The following is a 19,887-nucleotide window of genomic DNA, read 5'->3' as shown; positions in this document are numbered from 1 at the left end:
CTTGTATGGTTTATGAAACAGCATCAAATCACTTGTATGGTTTATGAAACAGTTCAGCACAGCACCTTGCAAAGAAGCGGGTGTTATTAAAAACGAATACCCAGATTTAAATAACCTTATATTTAATATATTTCTCATTAACATGCCATTACATATGTTTGCCACATGTGGAAAGGGGCTGCTGATTTACTTAAAGTTTTGTTTATATGAAGTGCTACCTACTGACATATCAGAACAATTGAATTTTCTACAAAAATCAAGAGTTATTACATTAAAATACTGACATAACAATATTTACAAGGACGGTATGCAATGTTTTAGCTTCTCCCCTTTCTCCTAGCAAGTGTAGGTTTAGGTCGGTTATTTGTCCTCAAAACTGTTAAAGCCACAGTGCCACTTAGGATAAAATAATAAGAGAAAAAGTGAGTACATAACTATGATAGAGTCTCATATAATGTTTAATAAATTCCCGAGGTCCACATGATGCTTAATTAAGAAGAAATGTATGGGAAATACCCACAAAATTCCAAACCGGTCCACTGACATTTACTTTATGCTAATAAGGCAGATAAGTGGACGGAGCATAGCATCAATGGTGTTTAGTGAAAAATCGCCGATAGGTATTCGCTTATGTTTCCGTAAAACGCACCTTTAATGCATGCCGAAATAAAGTGTGGTAAATTAGTAAGAGTGTTAAAATTAAGATAATGAAAAGCTGGAATACTTCAGCAAATGTTGATTTTTGCTCAATTATCGTCATTGAAGACCACAATTGCCATGCTTTGTTGTTGCGTGATTGGTTGATTTACATTATTACGTTATGTTATAAATGTTGAGAGATCACCAACATGTATTGAAGTCCTAGTGATCTAGTGGAGCAGGCGATTTAAGTCCCCATCCACTGAAGCATGTTAAATATATATAACTCTTAGATACTGTAAGGTAAAATATTAATGTCTAAGACAGTCTCACTATTACTGAGTGTAAAGAAAACAGATTGACTTTCAAAAAACGGGAATCGTCGTGAAGATACCCAGTGCATGAAATAAAACCTGTGATTTATACTTTATCTTGATTCATTAATGTTGCAAAAAGTAAATCGATTTTGATTATAACACATTCTTAGAAAATAAATCCCATTAATTTGATAGTGAGATAGATTTTACTTACAAAGATAGTATTAATGATGGTACAAGCCTGTCTGTTTTATGTCTTAACCACACGTATTATTAAACGATTGCTTCTAGTACTGATAACAACTGTAGAACATAATTTCCTATTCATCATGAATATCATGAATGTCTCATCATTTAATACTCTTTGATGATTTTAAAATCAGCCGGTTCCTGTTTCCAGAAAAAAAAAAAAAAAACAATCATCTCTGTTCTAATTTTATTTACATTATACAGGTGAAATAATGAATCGTTCAGAGTATAAAAGGGACTCGCTCATGTCTTGTAAAATGCACTTTTTAAGACGAAATAAAGTGTGGCAAAAAGGAGTGTTAAAACAAAGATACGGACGGCTAGAACCGTTCAGCAAATGTTGATATATGCTTATAAATTGTCTTTGAATTCCACGTTTCGGAATAGCGATAGTAACGCTTTTTTACAAACAGCTTTACGTTAAATTATCCCCAGCTTATGTAAGAGTCTTATGTGGGCGAGTGGTTTTGTTGACAGTTTTCTAAAAAAAAATGACTGTATCGGTTTGGGTTAGCTCCTCATTAACGCTAGGTGCTGTATTCACTAAAGACTTGTGTCTGAGTTCCCTGATCTGTTTTTAACTTCAATTGTGTTTTTCTGCAATATCGGTATCAAAAAGTAAACAAATAAAGTATAAGTGTTTTTCAAAGGCATTACCGTGGTTAAAAAATGTTCCAAAAACATGAGCGAGTCCCTTTAAAATAAATCTTCACTGAAGTAAGTTACATATTAAGCGAATGTTCAATTATTTAAATTTAAAATTGATATAACTTACAAGCCACAGGTATTCAGCATGCCTTTGTCCGTTAACATAATTTGTTCTTTTTCTTAATCACGTCAAAAATTTAATTAAAAAAGATATCTACGAACTTCTTGCACAGCTCTAGTAAAATGAATCAATGATCATCATTAACAACAACAACAGCAACAACAACATTATAAGGTAGAGCCAAACGTTTTCTGTACAATATATGCCGATATAACTGTCAACGGCAATTTCATATTTTATCTTGAAATATATTCGAAGTTTTTTGCTCTAATAATAAGTGATAAGTGTGTCCTGGTATACGTGGCGCACTCGATCTAAATCACGTACGTCCACGGTCTTGTAAAGTTGTTCTAATAAAGTACTTATTTCATATTCCGTGCGCAAGATTATATTACGTACACATTAATCAACTAGAATCAACAACAATGCAATGAAACCTGGAGTATGACGAAATTTGGCAAGTTTAAATTTTGGTATCTAAATTAAAGCAATGACCTTCACCTTGTTGCTACCAGACAAGTGCAAAACAGTGGCTCCAGCTCTTTTAGGAGATGGAAAAAGTGTCAAGACTCTTCTGAGCTAGGAACAAAGAGCAGTCATCATGATAAAAAGTATGACACTTCGTTTTGCCTTACATAATGAATATGAGGGCTTATTTGAGAAATCAAGGAATGCAGTGCCATATAAGTATGTTTTCATCAATTTTCAGCTGAATTTCACCAAAGAAGCAAACACTACAGATACAACCCACGGGTGGGATCCAGAATTTGACGTTAGAGGGGGCGTAACTTAAGGGCGTAACTGTTTGTCTTGCGCCCCTCCCTTATTACCGAATTTAATGTGATTTAAAATGTTGGCGGGGAAGGGGTTTGGCGAAGTCCCTCTTGAACATTTTGAAAATTCCTTGCCCGAAATGGTGCATTTTGGGCGTATTTTATTACTTTTTTCTGTTATTTTGAAATGAAAATTAAACTTTAGACGATTTTTTTACGGGGGGGGGGGGGGGGGCGTCGGGTGCGCCCCCCCCCCCTCCCCTGAAACCAGTAGTATCGAATGCCTATGTCGTTTTGGAGATATGAGTTCCAGATAGTGGATGCATAGTTCAACAATGATTTACTAGAATGATATACGAGAAATATAGTCTCATCTCGTAATGTGAACACTTGAATAAACAAATATTGCAGACAAATATTCTTCGAACATTGTTTGATATAGATTCAACAAAATGAGTGCATTCAAAGTCGTAAAGTGCAGTTTTTTAATTGTATAATGTCAACAATAGGTCGTCACCATGACATTGCTTTAATTTCGATAATGCACCACATCCAAACCACTTAAATGATTATTGTTATATTTGCCTAACGGTAATATTCTTTATATTGTTAAGCTCTCCCACCAGGGATTGTGTTTCATTATTCCTTGCCATTCCGGGAGATCTTGTGCTACACAATGAACGAACTATATCCTTGACACGTCGCAGACAGAAACTTATCAAGAATGCATATTTTGTCTTCAGTGTGCTCAGGTTACATGACGCATTCATTACGCCAAATGACGCGTGTGTGATTGTGCCGAAAATTTGAAATAGCTGTGTGGTAATGTTGTACAAACAAAGTAATCATAATGTTGCAAAAAACAAAGTATGCTTATTGTTTCAAAACAAAGTACTCAAAATGTATTCGCCACAGTGTATTCGTCCTCTTCTTCCATTATTCAGATGACCAGCGACTTGAAAAATATGACTCAAGTAAATAAAATGATGTATACATGTTTGACATAATGCTACAAATGATGTGTTCAGTCAGTTATTATCCATAAAAACAATAACAAGGGACATTCAATCATTGTTTTTTAAGGAAACGTGTTCCTGGTGCCACCAGAGAATATTTTCTACTAGCCATGCTCATGTTCTGCATTTGAAATGCATAAGGTGCCAGTGACCAATTGCATCTACATACACAAACATCTGTCGGCCTATCTAATTCTTAGAAAAGCAACATTTGAATTGAATTCAAAGCACACTCTGTCGATACCTGCAAGTATACATGTCGGACGTGCTTAAATTTTGCCGAAAAATACGTTTATAATGACAAAATTTCTGTAATTTGAATTCTTGGATAAATTGCTGACAAGCCAGAAAATAACAATTTTACCAGTGTTTGTCAAATTTGGAATGTCTTGATTGCAGTGTTTTGCATACTCTCTTAAAAACGGACTTGTCTAAAAGATTTGTGTCGAATTGACGGTTAGTCTGAATAAAAATCCTCGGATTGTTAATGCAACGTAGTCTGGAGTTCCTTCCCCTAACACTTTCGTTTTCGTTAATGTTATTCGAATGGAATATCAGTAAGCAGGGAACCAGACTATATGCAACGCTGAAAAATGACATAAACATTACCATAATGTTTCATTAGGTGGCAGGCTATTAATCATGTTTTATAATAATCCACTATCATGTGTTTGTTACTTATTTTCTCTTAGACTAACAAAAAAGGTCCCAATTCATTAAGAGGTGGAACTCAAACGTTCAAGCTCAGCTTGTCGAACAATTATTATAATGGAATAATGGAAATGTAGTATTTTTAGATACGGGACTGTTTAATTCCTTATTGATCCACGTTTAATATGCTGCACGTTTTGGTTGAATCACCAATATGTTGACCCTTCACATTCAAGTTATGCACCTGTCAATTGTAACCACCACGCCCCCACCCCCAAGTCCGAGGAAAAGCGGGGACTTCGACTTTCGGTCCAGCCAAGCCCGGGTAAAAACCCACGAACTGATGGCAAGCCCGGGTAAAAACCCACGAACTGATGGTCATAAATGCTACGTCGGAAGGCAATATTTTGCTTCCAATGAAGACTTTAAACAAAGATAACTTTACCATTTCTTCACCATTTCAAATGAAACATAGCGCAGTCTACGCCACTTACGAAGCCCCGCATTCGGTCTATTACCAAAGTTTGATTGAGAGTTTAGTTCCTAAAACACTTCAACAAACCTTTTCACAGTACGTCCGTCTGACGGAGCAGTGTCAAAACATTATTTTGGAAACAGGTTTGTCGGAGTGTTTGATGGAACTTATCACCTTATCAAACTTCGGCAATTAAACAAAGGTGGGGCTCTTTAAGCGGCATCGACTGCCCTTTGTTTTATTTAAAATGGTGTAGTAAAAGAAAAGTTATCTTTGATTTAAGACTTTATTTTAAGCAAAATGTTGCCTTCCGACGTAGCATTTATGACGTAATTTTATCATGTGGTATACACACACTGGTACTGTAAGATGTGTAGAGTGCAAGATATTTTACAGTGCAAACTTTATTATGTTGCAAAAATGGTTTTACATCCCCAAAAATCAAGATCATGCATGCAGATGCAAACTGTCATTCAAATTCAAGGAGCACAATCCAACATCTACTTTTGCCTGATGACTTATAATAAAACAATGCAAATGGTTTTGTTTGTCTTAAGATTCATTTTTAATTATAGCAGTCTTTAATTGTTTTTCAACATTATTTAACATTTTTATTCATGACGACGACAACACTCCCATTGCTGTAATGCATGAAGGACAAGCCTTTGACATATGTTCTTGTAGATGGAAAACACACAACACAATCATAAATGCGAAGAAGAATAACTTCTATAACTTGCAAGTATTTCAAGACAAGTCTTTTCAGCTTTATGAACAAGTAATATTATTTGTCAAAACAAGACATGTTGCAATGTCAAAACATACCTACATGTATATATGTATTCATATCGCTTCACTTTTTAATGTGTACATGTAACGACAACATGTTCGACTAAAAATGGACGAGTGTCTATGGATAACTTCTTACATTTTAAGAAAAGTGAATACGTTTCAGTGTCACGTTTCTTTCAACTTAACTTAAACAACATTGTAAAGAAATCGTTTGGGTGTCCGTGAACAGATAAAACACCGATACAAAATAGTATAAGTTTTTATCAATAATTAGTAGCCAGTCGGCTGTAACCAAAAACAACAAGCAATACGCTGCCCTTTTCAATTATACTGGTCGCTGGTGAGAGGCAGTGGTTATTTCCCATTTGTCAAATGAAAGCACTGTGCTTAAAAATAGCTACATATTCACGCGCATACCTGACAGTTAACGGTAAGAAACATATATAAGTGACCAGTCTAGAGTGTAACCGCAATGATGAGATTATAGAAATAGGCAGTATATACTCAAAGAAGGCGATTACTCACACATATATCGGAACATATTTATAATATAATATATATAACGTGTATGAACATTTGCCACATATCTCCTATATTACCACTTGAACCTCTTCAGCTGCGTCCTTGCTGTATTGTATCAAAATCCGTCTTGTACAATAATAATAATAATAATAATAATAATAATAATAATAATAATAATAATAATAATAATAATAATAATAATAATAATAACTTTATTTAAAGAAGGTAACACATTAAGACACAGGCATCATATTACGAAAAACATAACACACGTCTTATTTACAGTGCGGCCTTCTGAAAGAACACACACACACACACGCACGCACGCACGCACGCACGCACGCACACACACACACACACACACACACACACAAGATGTGATGCAAATAATACTCAAAACACAAATGAGAAAACACATTTTGAACAGTACCGCAAAAATACATATTGTTTAAAAAGCAATATTTACACCTCAACTTCCATTCCTTAAATGAACTGCCTTTCGGCAATTGCGTTCATCAATCGATGAACGCAACATCTTCGGATATGTTCGGATCGTAATTCATTGCATAACAATATACATGAAAGCTATTGATCTTGTTATTGTTTGTATTGTGTCTGCAGGTCCCGTAAAATATAGATCAACATTTTTAAAAGTGTTAGTTTATTTTATTTTAAATATATTGGTACCAGAAGTGTTTCAATTTTACGTTTTAAAGTGATTTCAAGTGTTTGATCTTTTCCCGCGTTATTGTGACGTCATTTGAAAAAAATGTTTCCGGTTATAGTCGGGTCGGTCTATTTACAGAATGGGTAAGAACGGATTACTGAAAGGTTTTCTTATATGAAATAAAGTATATTTTTAACAATTCTTGAATGAAATAATGAACTAATGGTGTAAATATAAGGAATGAATTGCGGGGTTGATGTCATTATCGGGGATATGAACGCAATTGGGTTGGTCAAAGTACGCGTGGAGTCCTTCGGACTCCACACACATTGACCAACCCAATTGCGTTCATACCCCGATAATGACATCAACCCCGCAATTCATTCCTTAATTATTACATTTTTTCATCATGGCCTATAACTAGAATTAATGATCGTTTTGACATGTAAAAATGCTTAGAATGGGATTTCAGAAAGGTACGTATTAAAATATAATACGAAAACATAAAACATGAATATAACACATTCATTTAACACATCAATGCTTAATAATACATCAATTTGTTCCTAAATGTTAACAAGAAAACTCATCAAAATTGTTTAATTGAGTCAGTAGGACAGTCACACATTTATTTAACAACTTACTCAACATATGCATACGTATAAACTATACCTGTGGTATGCATACAATTTTTACAACGGATTTTGCGATTGATGATGTAAATTGAACTTCTTGCAGCGGGTTTCAAATGTCTTTTCCGTGTTAGACTTACGTATATCTTCTGGTAAAAAAAATCCAAACTTTCCCACTGTAGCATGCAAACGAGTGTTTCTTGTATTGTGTTTTATGTCGAAAGTGAGCAATGTCTTGTCGCGTGGAAGATCGTAATCCATATCTTGTGTTGCTAGATATCTTAATAATGTCTCTTATGTAACTCGGTGTAAGATTATTAATAGATTTAAATACCATAACATCCGTTTGATATCTGCAACGGTATTCAAATTGAAGCCATTCTATATTTTTTTAAATAATTCATGCGATGGCGTTCTAATAGGCTTAAAGAGAATAATTTTTGCAGCTCTTTTTTGAAGCATGGTGATTCGTCTCATATGCGTTTGCTTACTTTTCCCCCAAACGCTACAACAATAGTCAAACATAGGAAGTATATACGATTTATAAAACAATTGTCTCATTTGATCCGTTAAAAAATAATTGAGTCTTTTTAAAAGGGCTATCTTTGCAGTTACTTTCTTGCAGACAAATTCAACTTGCAGATTCCACGACAATGATGAATCAATAATAATTTTAAGCAAGTTACATTTTCAATTAGTACTTTGTCTACGAATTAATTGAGTGCACATGCATTTCTTAACTCTGCATTTGAACCCAGCAATATACAATTAGTTTTTTGTGGATGTACTGCCATGTTGTTTACTTTGCACCAATCCGATACCATATCTAAATTTATTTGCAACGTACGTTCAATTTCCTGCGTATTTGAACTTTTTGCATGTAGTGTAGTATCATCAGCATATAAGTCAATCAAGGAATTTTCAATTTCAAAGGTTATGTCGTTAATATATATAAGAAAAAGAATAGGACCAAGAATGGATCCTTGAGGAACTCCAGACCTTATATATCTTCGTGAAAATTGGAAATCCCCAAACTTTACAATTTGGTGTCTATCTTTCAAATATGAAGTTATCAGTTGGACGGAATTATCACTGAAATTGTATAATTTCAATTTATGTAAAAGTATTTGGTGATCTACTAGATCGAACGCCTTTCGTAAATCAAGAAAGAGAGCACTTACATAGTTTCCATTGTCAATTCCATCAATCCAATCATCAATTATTCTTATCAACGCTGTATGACAAGAATGTTTTTTCTCGAAACCCAGATTGAAATTCATGTATGACATTCGTTTTTTAAAAAAAAAAATGTTTTGATTTCATCTGCCAAGTGCAGTTCAAACACCTTTGACAGTGTTGGAAGGATAGAAATTGGTCTATAGTTATTTGGATCATTGCGATCAGAATATTTATATATAGGCAAAACCTTAGCCTATTTTAATGAGTCTGGGAATATTCCTAGCCGTATGCTATTATTTATGATGGACGTTAGTGGTATAACAATACAATCACCACATTGTTTTAGGATATTAGGCCCTATTCCATCTAATCCTGTAGCTTTCGCCGTATTAAGCTTATCAACATACAAGACGACTTCAGCTGTATAGTACTCGATTTCACACCTTCAAGGTGACGGTCAGTAAAATCAGAGTTTGTTTTATTTTGTCTTTTGACGCTGAACATTTCATCCCGTAGTTAAGCAAAACCCTCTTCTGTCTGGGTAATATGATATTCCAGATTAGTTTCTAATCGACTGACAGATTCTTGTAGACCTTTGAGTAAAGCAATGGTTTCCGAGATGGGATGTTGGAAATCTATGGCATCGACTTCGTTTGTACTTGTTGTCTGTGAATTTTCTACGCGGCATTCTGTATCGGTATGTATTCTTAATTGAACTTCACTGTCGCAGTCAATTAAAGTCACTGATTCTTCTTTAGGCTGAATGACAAGGTTCGATGGGTGCAGCAACTCTTTTAACGACAAATTCATATCTTGCACCGTAACGCCCCTTTCTGCTCAATTATTTTCGATAGAAGATACTATTTCCGGCAGATGATCTTCGTGGAACCATTCGATTTTTTTTCCGTTTACAAGACATGAACAGGCCGTGTGATACATATTTAAGGTATAATGTCCCTTACAATTGTTGACCTTAAATTTAGTCTCGACAAGCCGCTGCTTTTTGTCATGAACATGCACTTCAAACTCTGGCCTTGCATTTCTCCCGAGCTGTAGAATTGTTCAGCGGCAGCCTTAAACACTTCGTAGGTTCCTGTGTTGAACCGGAACATAGTCCCTCCTCCAGTGTCTTCTACAGTAACAGTGTTTCTATCACATGCGCTGTACTTTTTCTTCAGCGCTTTCTGTTCATTTAACTGATATTGCCGTTTCTCCATAAGTGCGACGCCGGTTTCCGGAACACTTTCAGTCACCGTTAATTCCATGTTTCACGGAATATCGCGAAAAAAAAAATGTATCAATACATTAGAAAATACACGTGCATTTTATTTTTTTTACATTTTTCAGTCTGTTTTAACACTGTAACGTAATATATGAATTTAATTAATAAAATTCAAGACGTTGTCCAGACTTGTTTACTTACGCCGGACGTGACGTCATCGAAAGTTGATAACGTATTTATGTATTGTTCAACGTCAAGGTACTATGTGACAGGCCGGGTCGAACTCGTATGGATGAAGGGAAAACGTAACACAAGCTTTGAATGAAAATAGGGCATTATTAATGCCATAAAAGTGTTTTTACGAAATATCGTAAAATAAAACATAAGTGTCAATAGCATGTGTATAATAACATTTCCCGAAAAACATATCTGGGTGGAAAAACCGCCACAAGGAGAATCCTCTGCCGCCACCCATATTAGAAGCACAGAACGTGCTAGAATATGGACAAAACTACATATCTTTTCAAGTAAAAGCGAATGGACCCAGGGCAGCGACCACAGCAGCATGGGGATGCTGGCGAAGCGAAGAGAGCATGTGACGGAAAGTGGGCAATCGTCCAAAGCGAAATGGTAGAATGCATCAACTGAACGGGTCCTGAATCCTTTTTGTAGAATGACTGGAGACACGCGCATGTGATAGTCCAATGTCAAACAATAAGTCCAAATCAGAAATATGCTGAGCAACGTATTCTTGGTTAACATGGGTTAATGACCAGCACGAGAATAATAAGGGCTGAAATCATACACCGTGTTCATATTATCCATTGTTTGAACTAAGCACCAGGAAAACTCCAAGCATAGCACGTAAGGAGGCCCATATAAGTCCGTATTGGGTATCAAATCACAATAATGACAGAAGAATTCTTGAAGACTTGTAGATGTAGTATCTAAATTGCGACACTGGGCGCAGCCATCTTAAGTCACGTGATCCCGTAAACAGCCGATTTGGTTTGTTGCCTTTTCCACACAAAACTTCGCTATAAAACAGGGTCGCCACCCTTACATGTTTAGTCCAAACCGTAAAGTATAGCAAACAGCTATAAATGACATAAGTAAATAACCGTGAAAGGTACAAACGTTTCATGTATTATATGAAAACTAAAATAAAATGCCGAGGCTTTCGACCACGCTAAAAATATATCAGTAATGGATACAACGTATCGCGATTGGCTGTTCAGAGCTACATGAGATAAAACTCAAAGGTGATTGGCTGAGGCAATAATTTATGCAGGATGCTGACATGGTTAAATACCACTAAATTAATGTTTGAACAATTCCATAAATAATTTTATGTTTGCATAAAATTTCATAAATAACTAGAGCTGTCACAGGAGTGACAAATACCCCCAAATGCCGACTGGACACAGGAATGGCAAGCCATTCCTTTGAAAAGAGGCCATAACTCCAAGGTTATTGCACACTGCATCTTCTTTTATCATGCATGTATGGTTTTATTTAAATCTGTTGAGTAATTTAGAAGTTACACTGCTGACAAGAAAAACTATCCTTTCATGAGTTATCGTCCGGAAACCGTTTTTCTATTTTTAGTAACAGTGACCTTGACCTTGGCCCCACCAGCCCCAATATCGAACTTGACCTGTATCTTCTGATGTTACACCTGTGTATCAAAAATTGTTCAAATCTGTCTAGCCTTTCATGAGTTATCGTCCGGAAACCGTTTTTCTATTTTTAGTAACAGTGACCTTGACCTTGGCCCCACCAGCCCCAATATCGAACTTGACCTGTATTTTCTGATGTTACACCTGTGTACCAAAAATTGTTCAAATCTGTCAAGCCTTTCATGATTTATCGTCCGGAAACCGTTTTTCTATTTGTAGTAACAGTGACCTTAACTTTGGCCCCACCAGCCCCAATATCGAACTTGACCTGTATCTTCTGATGTTACACCTGTGTACCAAAAATTGTTCAAATCCGTCAAGCCTTTCATGAGTTATCGTCCGGAAACCGTTTTTTCTATTTTTAGTAACAGTGACCTTGACCTTGGCCCCACCAACCCCAATATCGAACTTGACCTATATCTTCTGATGTTACACCTGTGTACCAAACTGTATCTTCTGATGTTCCACCTGTGTACCAAAATTGTTCAAATCTGTCTAGCCTTTCATGAGTTATCGTCCGGAAACCGTTTTTCTATTTTTAGTAACAGTGACCTTGACCTTGGCCCCACCAGCCCCAATATCGAACTTGACCTGTATCTTCTGATGTTACACCTGTGTACCAAAAATTGTTCAAATCTGTCACGCCTTTCATGAGTTATCCTCCGGAAACTGTTTTTCTATTTTTTGTAACAATGACCTTGACCTTTGCCCCACCAGCCCCAATATCGAACTTGACCTGTATCTTCTGAAGGTGCAACTGTGTACCAAAAATTGTTTAAATCTGTCTAGCCTTTCATGAGTTATCGTCCGGAAACCGTTTTTCTATTTTTAGTAACAGTAACCTTGACCTTGGCCCCACCAGCCCTAATATCGAACTTGACCTGTATCTTCTGATGTTACACCTGTGTACCAAAAATTGTTCAAATCTGTCAAGCCTTTCATGAGATATCGTCCGGAAACCGTTTTTCTATTTTTAGTAACAGTGACCTTGACCTTGGCCCCACCAGCCCCAACCGACCGACCGACAAGCTCACTCCTATATACCCCCTCAAACTTTGTTTGTGGGGGTATAATTATCGGAAGGTGCAACTGAGTTCCTGCCATTTTATTTTAATTTGCTACACTTAAGCAATTAACTTAAATGATCCAGAGTTAACAAGGGCAAATCCTTTTCAAAAATTAGATCGGATAAGATATTTTTTAAGTATTGTTGGGAAATAAAGGGCCCTAACTCCTAAATGATTAAAGCGATTTCCATGGCTATCGAACTTGATCAAGGTATTATGGTCACAAACATGTGTTAAAAGTTTGGTGAGGATTGGACAAACAGTTTTCAAGAATTAGATCGGAAACAATCTTCGGGACGTATTTTTCAAGTCTTTTTTTGCAAATAAAGGGCCGTAACTTCTAAATGACAAAAGCGATTTCCATGGCTATCGAACTTGATCAAGATATTATGGTCACAATCATGTATGTAAAGTTTGGTGAGGATTGGACACATACTTTTCAAGAATTAGATTGGAAACATATATTTTTGAAGTATTTTTGGCAAAAAAGGGCCGTAACTCCTAAATGACTAAAGCGATTTCCATGACTATCGAACTTGATCAAGATATTATGGTCACAAACATGTGTTTAAAGTTTGGTGAGGATTGGACAAACGGTTTTCAAGAATTAGATCGGAAACAATCTTCGGGACGTACGTACGTACAGACAGACAGACGTACGTACGGACAAGGGCAACCCTATATGCCGCCACTTTGTGGGGGCATAAAAAGGGTTCTATTTGTTTCATATAACTATTAATTAAAGTTGGTTTTTCGATTTGTCAACGATCAAATGCATATATACATGATTTGCAGTATATATCAGAGATGGTTATAAAAATAAAACCCATTTATGAAACATAATGAGACAAACACAGCCTCAGTTTGAAACTAGAAATGTGTCCATAGGACACGGATGCCCCCACTTCGATTTTTTGTCACAGAAAATAAGCCATAATGATTATTCAGGATAATCTCAAGTCTTTTTTTGCAAATAAAGGGCCGTAACTCCTAAATGACAAAAGCGATTTCCATGGCTATCGAACTTGATCAAGATATTATGGTCACAATCATGTATGTAAAGTTTGGTGAGGATTGGACACATACTTTTCAAGAATTAGATTGGAAACATATATTTTTGAAGTATTTTTGGCAAAATAGGGCTGTAACTCCTAAATGACTAAAGCGATTTCCATGACTATCGAACTTGATCAAGATATTATGGTCACAAACATGTGTTTAAAGTTTGGTGAGGATTGGACAAACAGTTTTCAAGAATTAGATCGGAAACAATCTTCGGGACGTACGTACGTACAGACAGACAGACAGACGTACGGACAAGGGCAACCCTATATGCCGCCACTTTGTGGGGGCATAAATAGTAGCTGGGACCAATCCTACTCACAGATGGTAGGGACAAAAACACATTTGTTTTCAAATGACTACTTTTATTTCTATTCTTAGCTATTGGATTACAAAAAATCATTAGCTATATGAGGTATTTTTCCAACTGTACAACAATGCATTAAATGTAACAACCTGACAAAGGATTTAGTTAATTAATAAAAATTCTAATAATAATAATAATATGACATTATATCAATAGTTATAAATAGTGTAATAATATTTGTAGAAACTAGAGCTAGAGTGATGTGATGTATACCCCCAGATGCCGCCTTGACTCAGGAATCGTTAAATGTCACGATCATCAGTGTGGATTAACAAGTGAAATGTAAAAAATAGCATACATGTAGATAAATTTCGTGCATGTAGGTGCAAAACTGTTTGAGCTACATGTGCACATGGCACTTTTTTTTCATAAAATATTCATTAAGGAGAGGGTCAAAAAACTACTTTAGGACCAAGAGAAATGTGATAGAAATGACAAGTGGACAACAGCCCATGCTAATCAACATTGAAGTGAAGTCACGTACATGTTTTAAGGTACAGGCAACATACTCCTACATGTGTATATAGCCGCTTATACATATTAGCCATCCCTACTTAAACAAGAGGGCCAAATGGCCCTGAATCGCTCACCTGTCATATATTGCACATTCTTCCATAATATACAAATATTGAAAACCTAAGCCTATGAACACGGGGCGTGGCCAATTTTGACCCCAGGGCTAAAGTTTGAACAATCTTAATAGTGGTCCGATAAACGATGCTTCATACCAAATATCTAAGGCCTTTGCCTTTTGGTTTCGGAGAAGAAGATTTTTTAAGTTTTCATCATATACATATATAAGGAAACCCATGACCGCCCGGGTGGGGCCATTTTTTTGACCCCAGGGCCAAAGATTGAACAATATTGGTACAAGTCAACTAGATGATATATCATGCCAAATAGCTAAGCTCTTGTCACTACTTGATTTTACGTGTGTATCTATATATGTATATTTGTTATTAATTGTTGTATGTGGCCCATATTGAAAATTGGTATGTGTACTAAATATGTTATCCAGTTTAAATTAAGACGTTACTTGTCTTTGTGAGTTCGGAGAAGATTTTTTAAGTTTTCACTATAACACATATAGAAAAAACCCATCAGCCCCGGGGTGTGGCCAATTTTGACCCCAGGGCCATAATTTGAACAAACTTTGTAGAGGTTCACTAGACGATGAATCATGCCAAATATCTAAGCTCTAAGCCACGTAAGTTAAGAAGAGATGATTTTTGAAGTTTTCACTATAAACATATAGAGAAAACCCATGACCCCCCAAGGGGGCGGGGCCAATTTTGACCCCAAGGCCATAATTTGAACAATCTTTGTAGAGGTCCACTAGACGATGAATCATGCCAAATATCTAAGCTCTAGTCCAAGTAAGTTCAAAGGAGAAGATTTTTGAAGTTTTAACTATAAACATATAGAGAATACCCTAACCCCCCGGGGCGGGGCGGGGCCAATTTTGACCCCAAGGCCATAATTTGAACAATCTTTGTAGAGGTCCACTAGACGATGAATCATGTCAAATATCTAAGCTCTAAGCAACGTAAGTTCAGAGGAGATTTTTAATTTTTTTTACCATAAACACATAAGAGAAAACCCATGACCCCCCAGGGGCGGGGCCAATTTTGACCCCAGGGCCATAATTTGAACAATCTTTGTAGAGGTCCACTAGACGATGAATCATGCCAAATATCTAAGCTCTAGTCCAAGTAAGTTAAGAGGAGATGATTTTTGAAGTTTTCACTATAAACATATAGAGAAAACCCATGACCCCCCAAGGGGGCGGGGCCAATTTTGACCCCAAGGCCATAATTTGAACAATCTTTGTAGAGGTCCACTAGACGATGAATCATGCCAAATATCTAAGCTCTAGTCCAAGTAAGTTCAAAGGAGAAGATTTTTGAAGTTTTAACTATAAACATATAGAGAATACCCTAACCCCCCGGGGCGGGGCGGGGCCAATTTTGACCCCAAGGCCATAATTTGAACAATCTTTGTAGAGGTCCACTAGACGATGAATCATGCCAAATATCTAAGCTCTAGTCCAAGTAAGTTCAGAGGAGATGATTTTTGAAATTTTAACTATAAACATATAGAGAATACCCATGACCCCCCGGGGCGGGGCCAATTTTGACCCCAGGGCCATAATTTGAACAATCTTTGTAGAGGTCCACTAGACGATGAATCATGCTAAATATCTAAGCTCTAGGCCAAGTAAGTTCAGAGGAGAAGATTTTTTAAGTTTTCACTATAAACATATAGAGAAAACCCATGACCCCCCCCCCCCCGGGGCGGGGCAAATTTTGACCCAAGGGCCATAATTTGAACAGTCTAGGTAGAGGACCATTTGGTGATCCTACCTACCATATATAACGGCCTAAGCCTTGTGGTTTAGGAGAAGAAGATTTTTAAAGTTTTTCCTTTAACCAGAGTTCTGCATGGAATTGAATTCTTTGAACAAATTTGATAGAAGACCACCCAAGGAACATCCCTATGAAGTTTTATTAATATTGGCCCAGCGGTTAAGAAGGAGATGTCTTTTAAGTAAATTGTTGACAGACGACGCACGACGCACGATGGACGACAAAAGGCGATCACAAAAGCTCACCTTGTCACAAAGTGATAGGTGAGCTAAAAAGTATGTACTAGTATATAGCCACTCATACTTACGTATATAGCCACTCCGATAAGTGTATATGGCAACTCCTACATGTGTATATAGCTGCTTATACATATTAGCCATCCCAACTTAAAAAAGTATGTATATAGCCGCTCCTACTTACGTATATAGCCACTCCGATAAGTGTATATGGCCACTCCTACATGTGTATATAGCCACTAGATATCTGGCGGTAATAATGAGTTTTCGAGTTTTTCTTCACTGCCTAATCATTCTTTTTAACTGTATTAATCGCCAAACGTATTAGTTTTGGTCAGAGTGTATTTACATAATGATGAATAGAAAACCACAACCTCTCGATGATACTGCAACCAATGTAAATCACACGTAAATCTAAAAAAATATCAAAGATATTATCCAGTACAAAAAAGAACGGTAAATGTTATATAAAAAAACACCTGAAAAAACATTCATTCAGGAGCAATAAATGTGAGTTGTACCATAATTATAATAGAAGATAATTATAACATGAGTGGTCATTTCATACAGAATGTATTAAACAAGTTTTCTAAAAACAAGACTTGGCAAGTTTTTATCCATTTCATAAACAAATTAAATCATTTTCAGTTTAATGACCACTTAGTATGTGATATCCTCTTTTCTATTCAGAAACATCCATAAACACAAACATGACTATTAATACCACTGAAATACATGAAATAACACAATATATTGTATTCTTTTTCCACGCTTTTCATTTATGACGTGACATGTCAAATGTAATTATACTAATACGTATATATTAGAATAACTCAAAACAGTCTTTAGATACGTAGATGACATGTGTAGTAATGTTCACGTTAATATAATAAAGAAATCAATTCATTGATGTAGTAGTATTTCTTTTTAGAGAAATTTTACTAAAGGCAATAATGACTAATTGAAACCACAGTATGTGAGAGAACTGAATGTAAAAAAACAATTTCACAAGGGAGAAAACTTCATGAATAACAATAAATATATATTTTTCAAATGACGAATGACTTTTACAAGAAAGTTATTTGTTATAATGATCAAATGCAAACAAATATTACTATTTGGGAAATGGAAGAAATAAATAATATTTATTCCATTCTCTTTTTGTCTGGAAGTCATCATTGCTGATAATAAGCAGAATTTTTCTAATATACTTTGGAGGAAAACATATTTTTCCTGTGACATATTTTGTTCTGCATGTGATATGACAGTGTATCATAAAAATATGATGATTTATAAAATACTTTTGTATGATCAAAAAGGTAAAAAAAATCATAGTAATAAATATATATGTGAATACATTTTTTCACACTTGCATCTAAAATTATTTTGATATTTCGCCTACTTAGACCTGATAAAAAATACCGCTGAATTTTCAGCTTTTTTTAACAAATCCCCTGGAATTGTATGCAAAACAATTACACTGCATTTATATAAAAATACAATAAACAGGATGTGTCAACAAACATTCAATAAATGGTTTGTGTTAAGCTACAAAACCAAGGTATACACACAGATAACAATCATAAACAGACAAAAGTATCACATTTACCGGAAATTGCACATAAAAAAGTATACAGTATTTCAGAGTGTAAAACTTAACATACAAACACTAAAAAAAATTCATGTATATCACATTCATTTGCCATATTAACAATTGCACGAACAGGTTGATATGGAAAAACTCTTTCTGCAGATTCTAATGATATGATGTGATCAGCAATAAATATGCATGTTCATGTTGTTGTAGACAAAGTGGTACACTATACAATTATTCATAACAAACTAGTCTATATTATTCCCTCTTTTTACAAAGAAATGATATCTGAAATCAAAATCATTTGCATCCAAGGAGTGTTTTCTGTGAACATTTATACACATCAAGGCATATGTAGTGAACAACAACCACCACCAGTGTGATATTGCCATCCACTTTAAACAAATGTTTCATGTCTTGACGTTGTTTGTTCCTTTATGGTTGATTGTGTAATGCTTTTTGGCATGTCCTCCTTATACAATCCAAGAAATTTCCCCCCAATAGCTCCCCATGAGGTTCCAAGCTCCAAAATGGAACAAACCATTGGATATTTCTCGTAGACTTCATTACCATACGCCAAAGAGTGCTCCAGGCTTTGTGCTAGCTCACCAGCTTGCTCATTGGTGATCTGATTTGTGTGGACGAGCTCACTGAGGCGTGTTTTCAACTTCTCGTGTAAGGCTTGTTGGAGTTCCCTGGAGAAAGAGCTGGGAAAGAACTCTGGGATGAGAAGTTGGAGTACACACAGCCCGACCATAACCGTCAACAACAGACTCTTTATCTCCTCACCGACTTTGGAACCTAAAAAGCATACAAACAAAAATAAAGTTTCACCTATTATATACTACACATGTATATAATAATCAGATTTAACAAATGAAAAAACATTTTTTTATCTTACAAAGTTCGTTCTCTGTTTGACATGCTGTCTGAAACTACTACTGTATGATATATAATGGTATAATTATTTCAATAAAAAGAACATGTGACATTTTTCAAAATAATGATTATATGACAGCATTGACAAAATCAGAGCTGTTGTAGGACAGCGCGCTCGACTATAAGCTGCTTTGTCTTAGAAATACATACGATAATGCTGTATTATTTCCCTGTCAAAAGGAATAAAAAAGTCAAGTTAAAAAGTAATCAAGAAACTCAGCATTGCGACCAGGTATTCAATGATTGACAGAAGATCTACAGACTTTGTTGTGAGATTCAGTTTCAACTGTTGTTGTTTTTCTTCTATTTTTAAAGACAGTGACCTTGACCTTCATTTTAGGGGCCCCAAATGCAATCCATGGAAGTCCTCCATCTACTTTTTCTGTAAATCAAGCTGAGTGCAATGTGACAACCCTAACTAAAGTTATTCAGTATCAAACGCTTTTCCAGTTTTAGTTACAGTGATGTTGATCCTATGGGCCCAAAACCCGATCCCATGAAAGGTTTCCATAAACTCTTTATTGGACACATAACTAAAGATATGCAGTACTGACCATTTTTCTATTTTTAGAATGGTGACCTTTCCCTTGACCATGACTCTCGAGCCCCAAACACAATCCTATGAAAGGTCTCTATAAACTCTTCCTATATATCAAGTTTGGTCACTATATGTC

At 35.7% G+C, this 19,887-nt stretch overlaps 1 protein-coding gene across 3 annotated transcripts in view; it reads right to left on the bottom strand.

The window, feature by feature from the left end:
• Positions 1–14,061: 14,061 nt before the first annotated feature.
• Positions 14,062–19,887, bottom strand: part of LOC128237090 (protein mono-ADP-ribosyltransferase PARP4-like) — an 82,555-nt gene continuing 76,729 nt past the window's right edge. For all 3 annotated transcript variants that reach the window (XM_052952296.1, XM_052952297.1, XM_052952299.1), the window contains one exon: positions 14,062–19,075. In XM_052952296.1, the coding sequence (XP_052808256.1) occupies positions 18,672–19,075 (404 nt within the window). In that variant the 3' untranslated portion in view covers positions 14,062–18,671. The remainder of the gene's footprint in view (positions 19,076–19,887) is intronic.

This window comes from Mya arenaria, chromosome 6 (genome assembly GCF_026914265.1).
Source record: "Mya arenaria isolate MELC-2E11 chromosome 6, ASM2691426v1".
Lineage (NCBI taxonomy): Eukaryota > Metazoa > Mollusca > Bivalvia > Myida > Myidae > Mya > Mya arenaria.
This window is presented reverse-complemented; position numbering and strand designations above follow the sequence as displayed.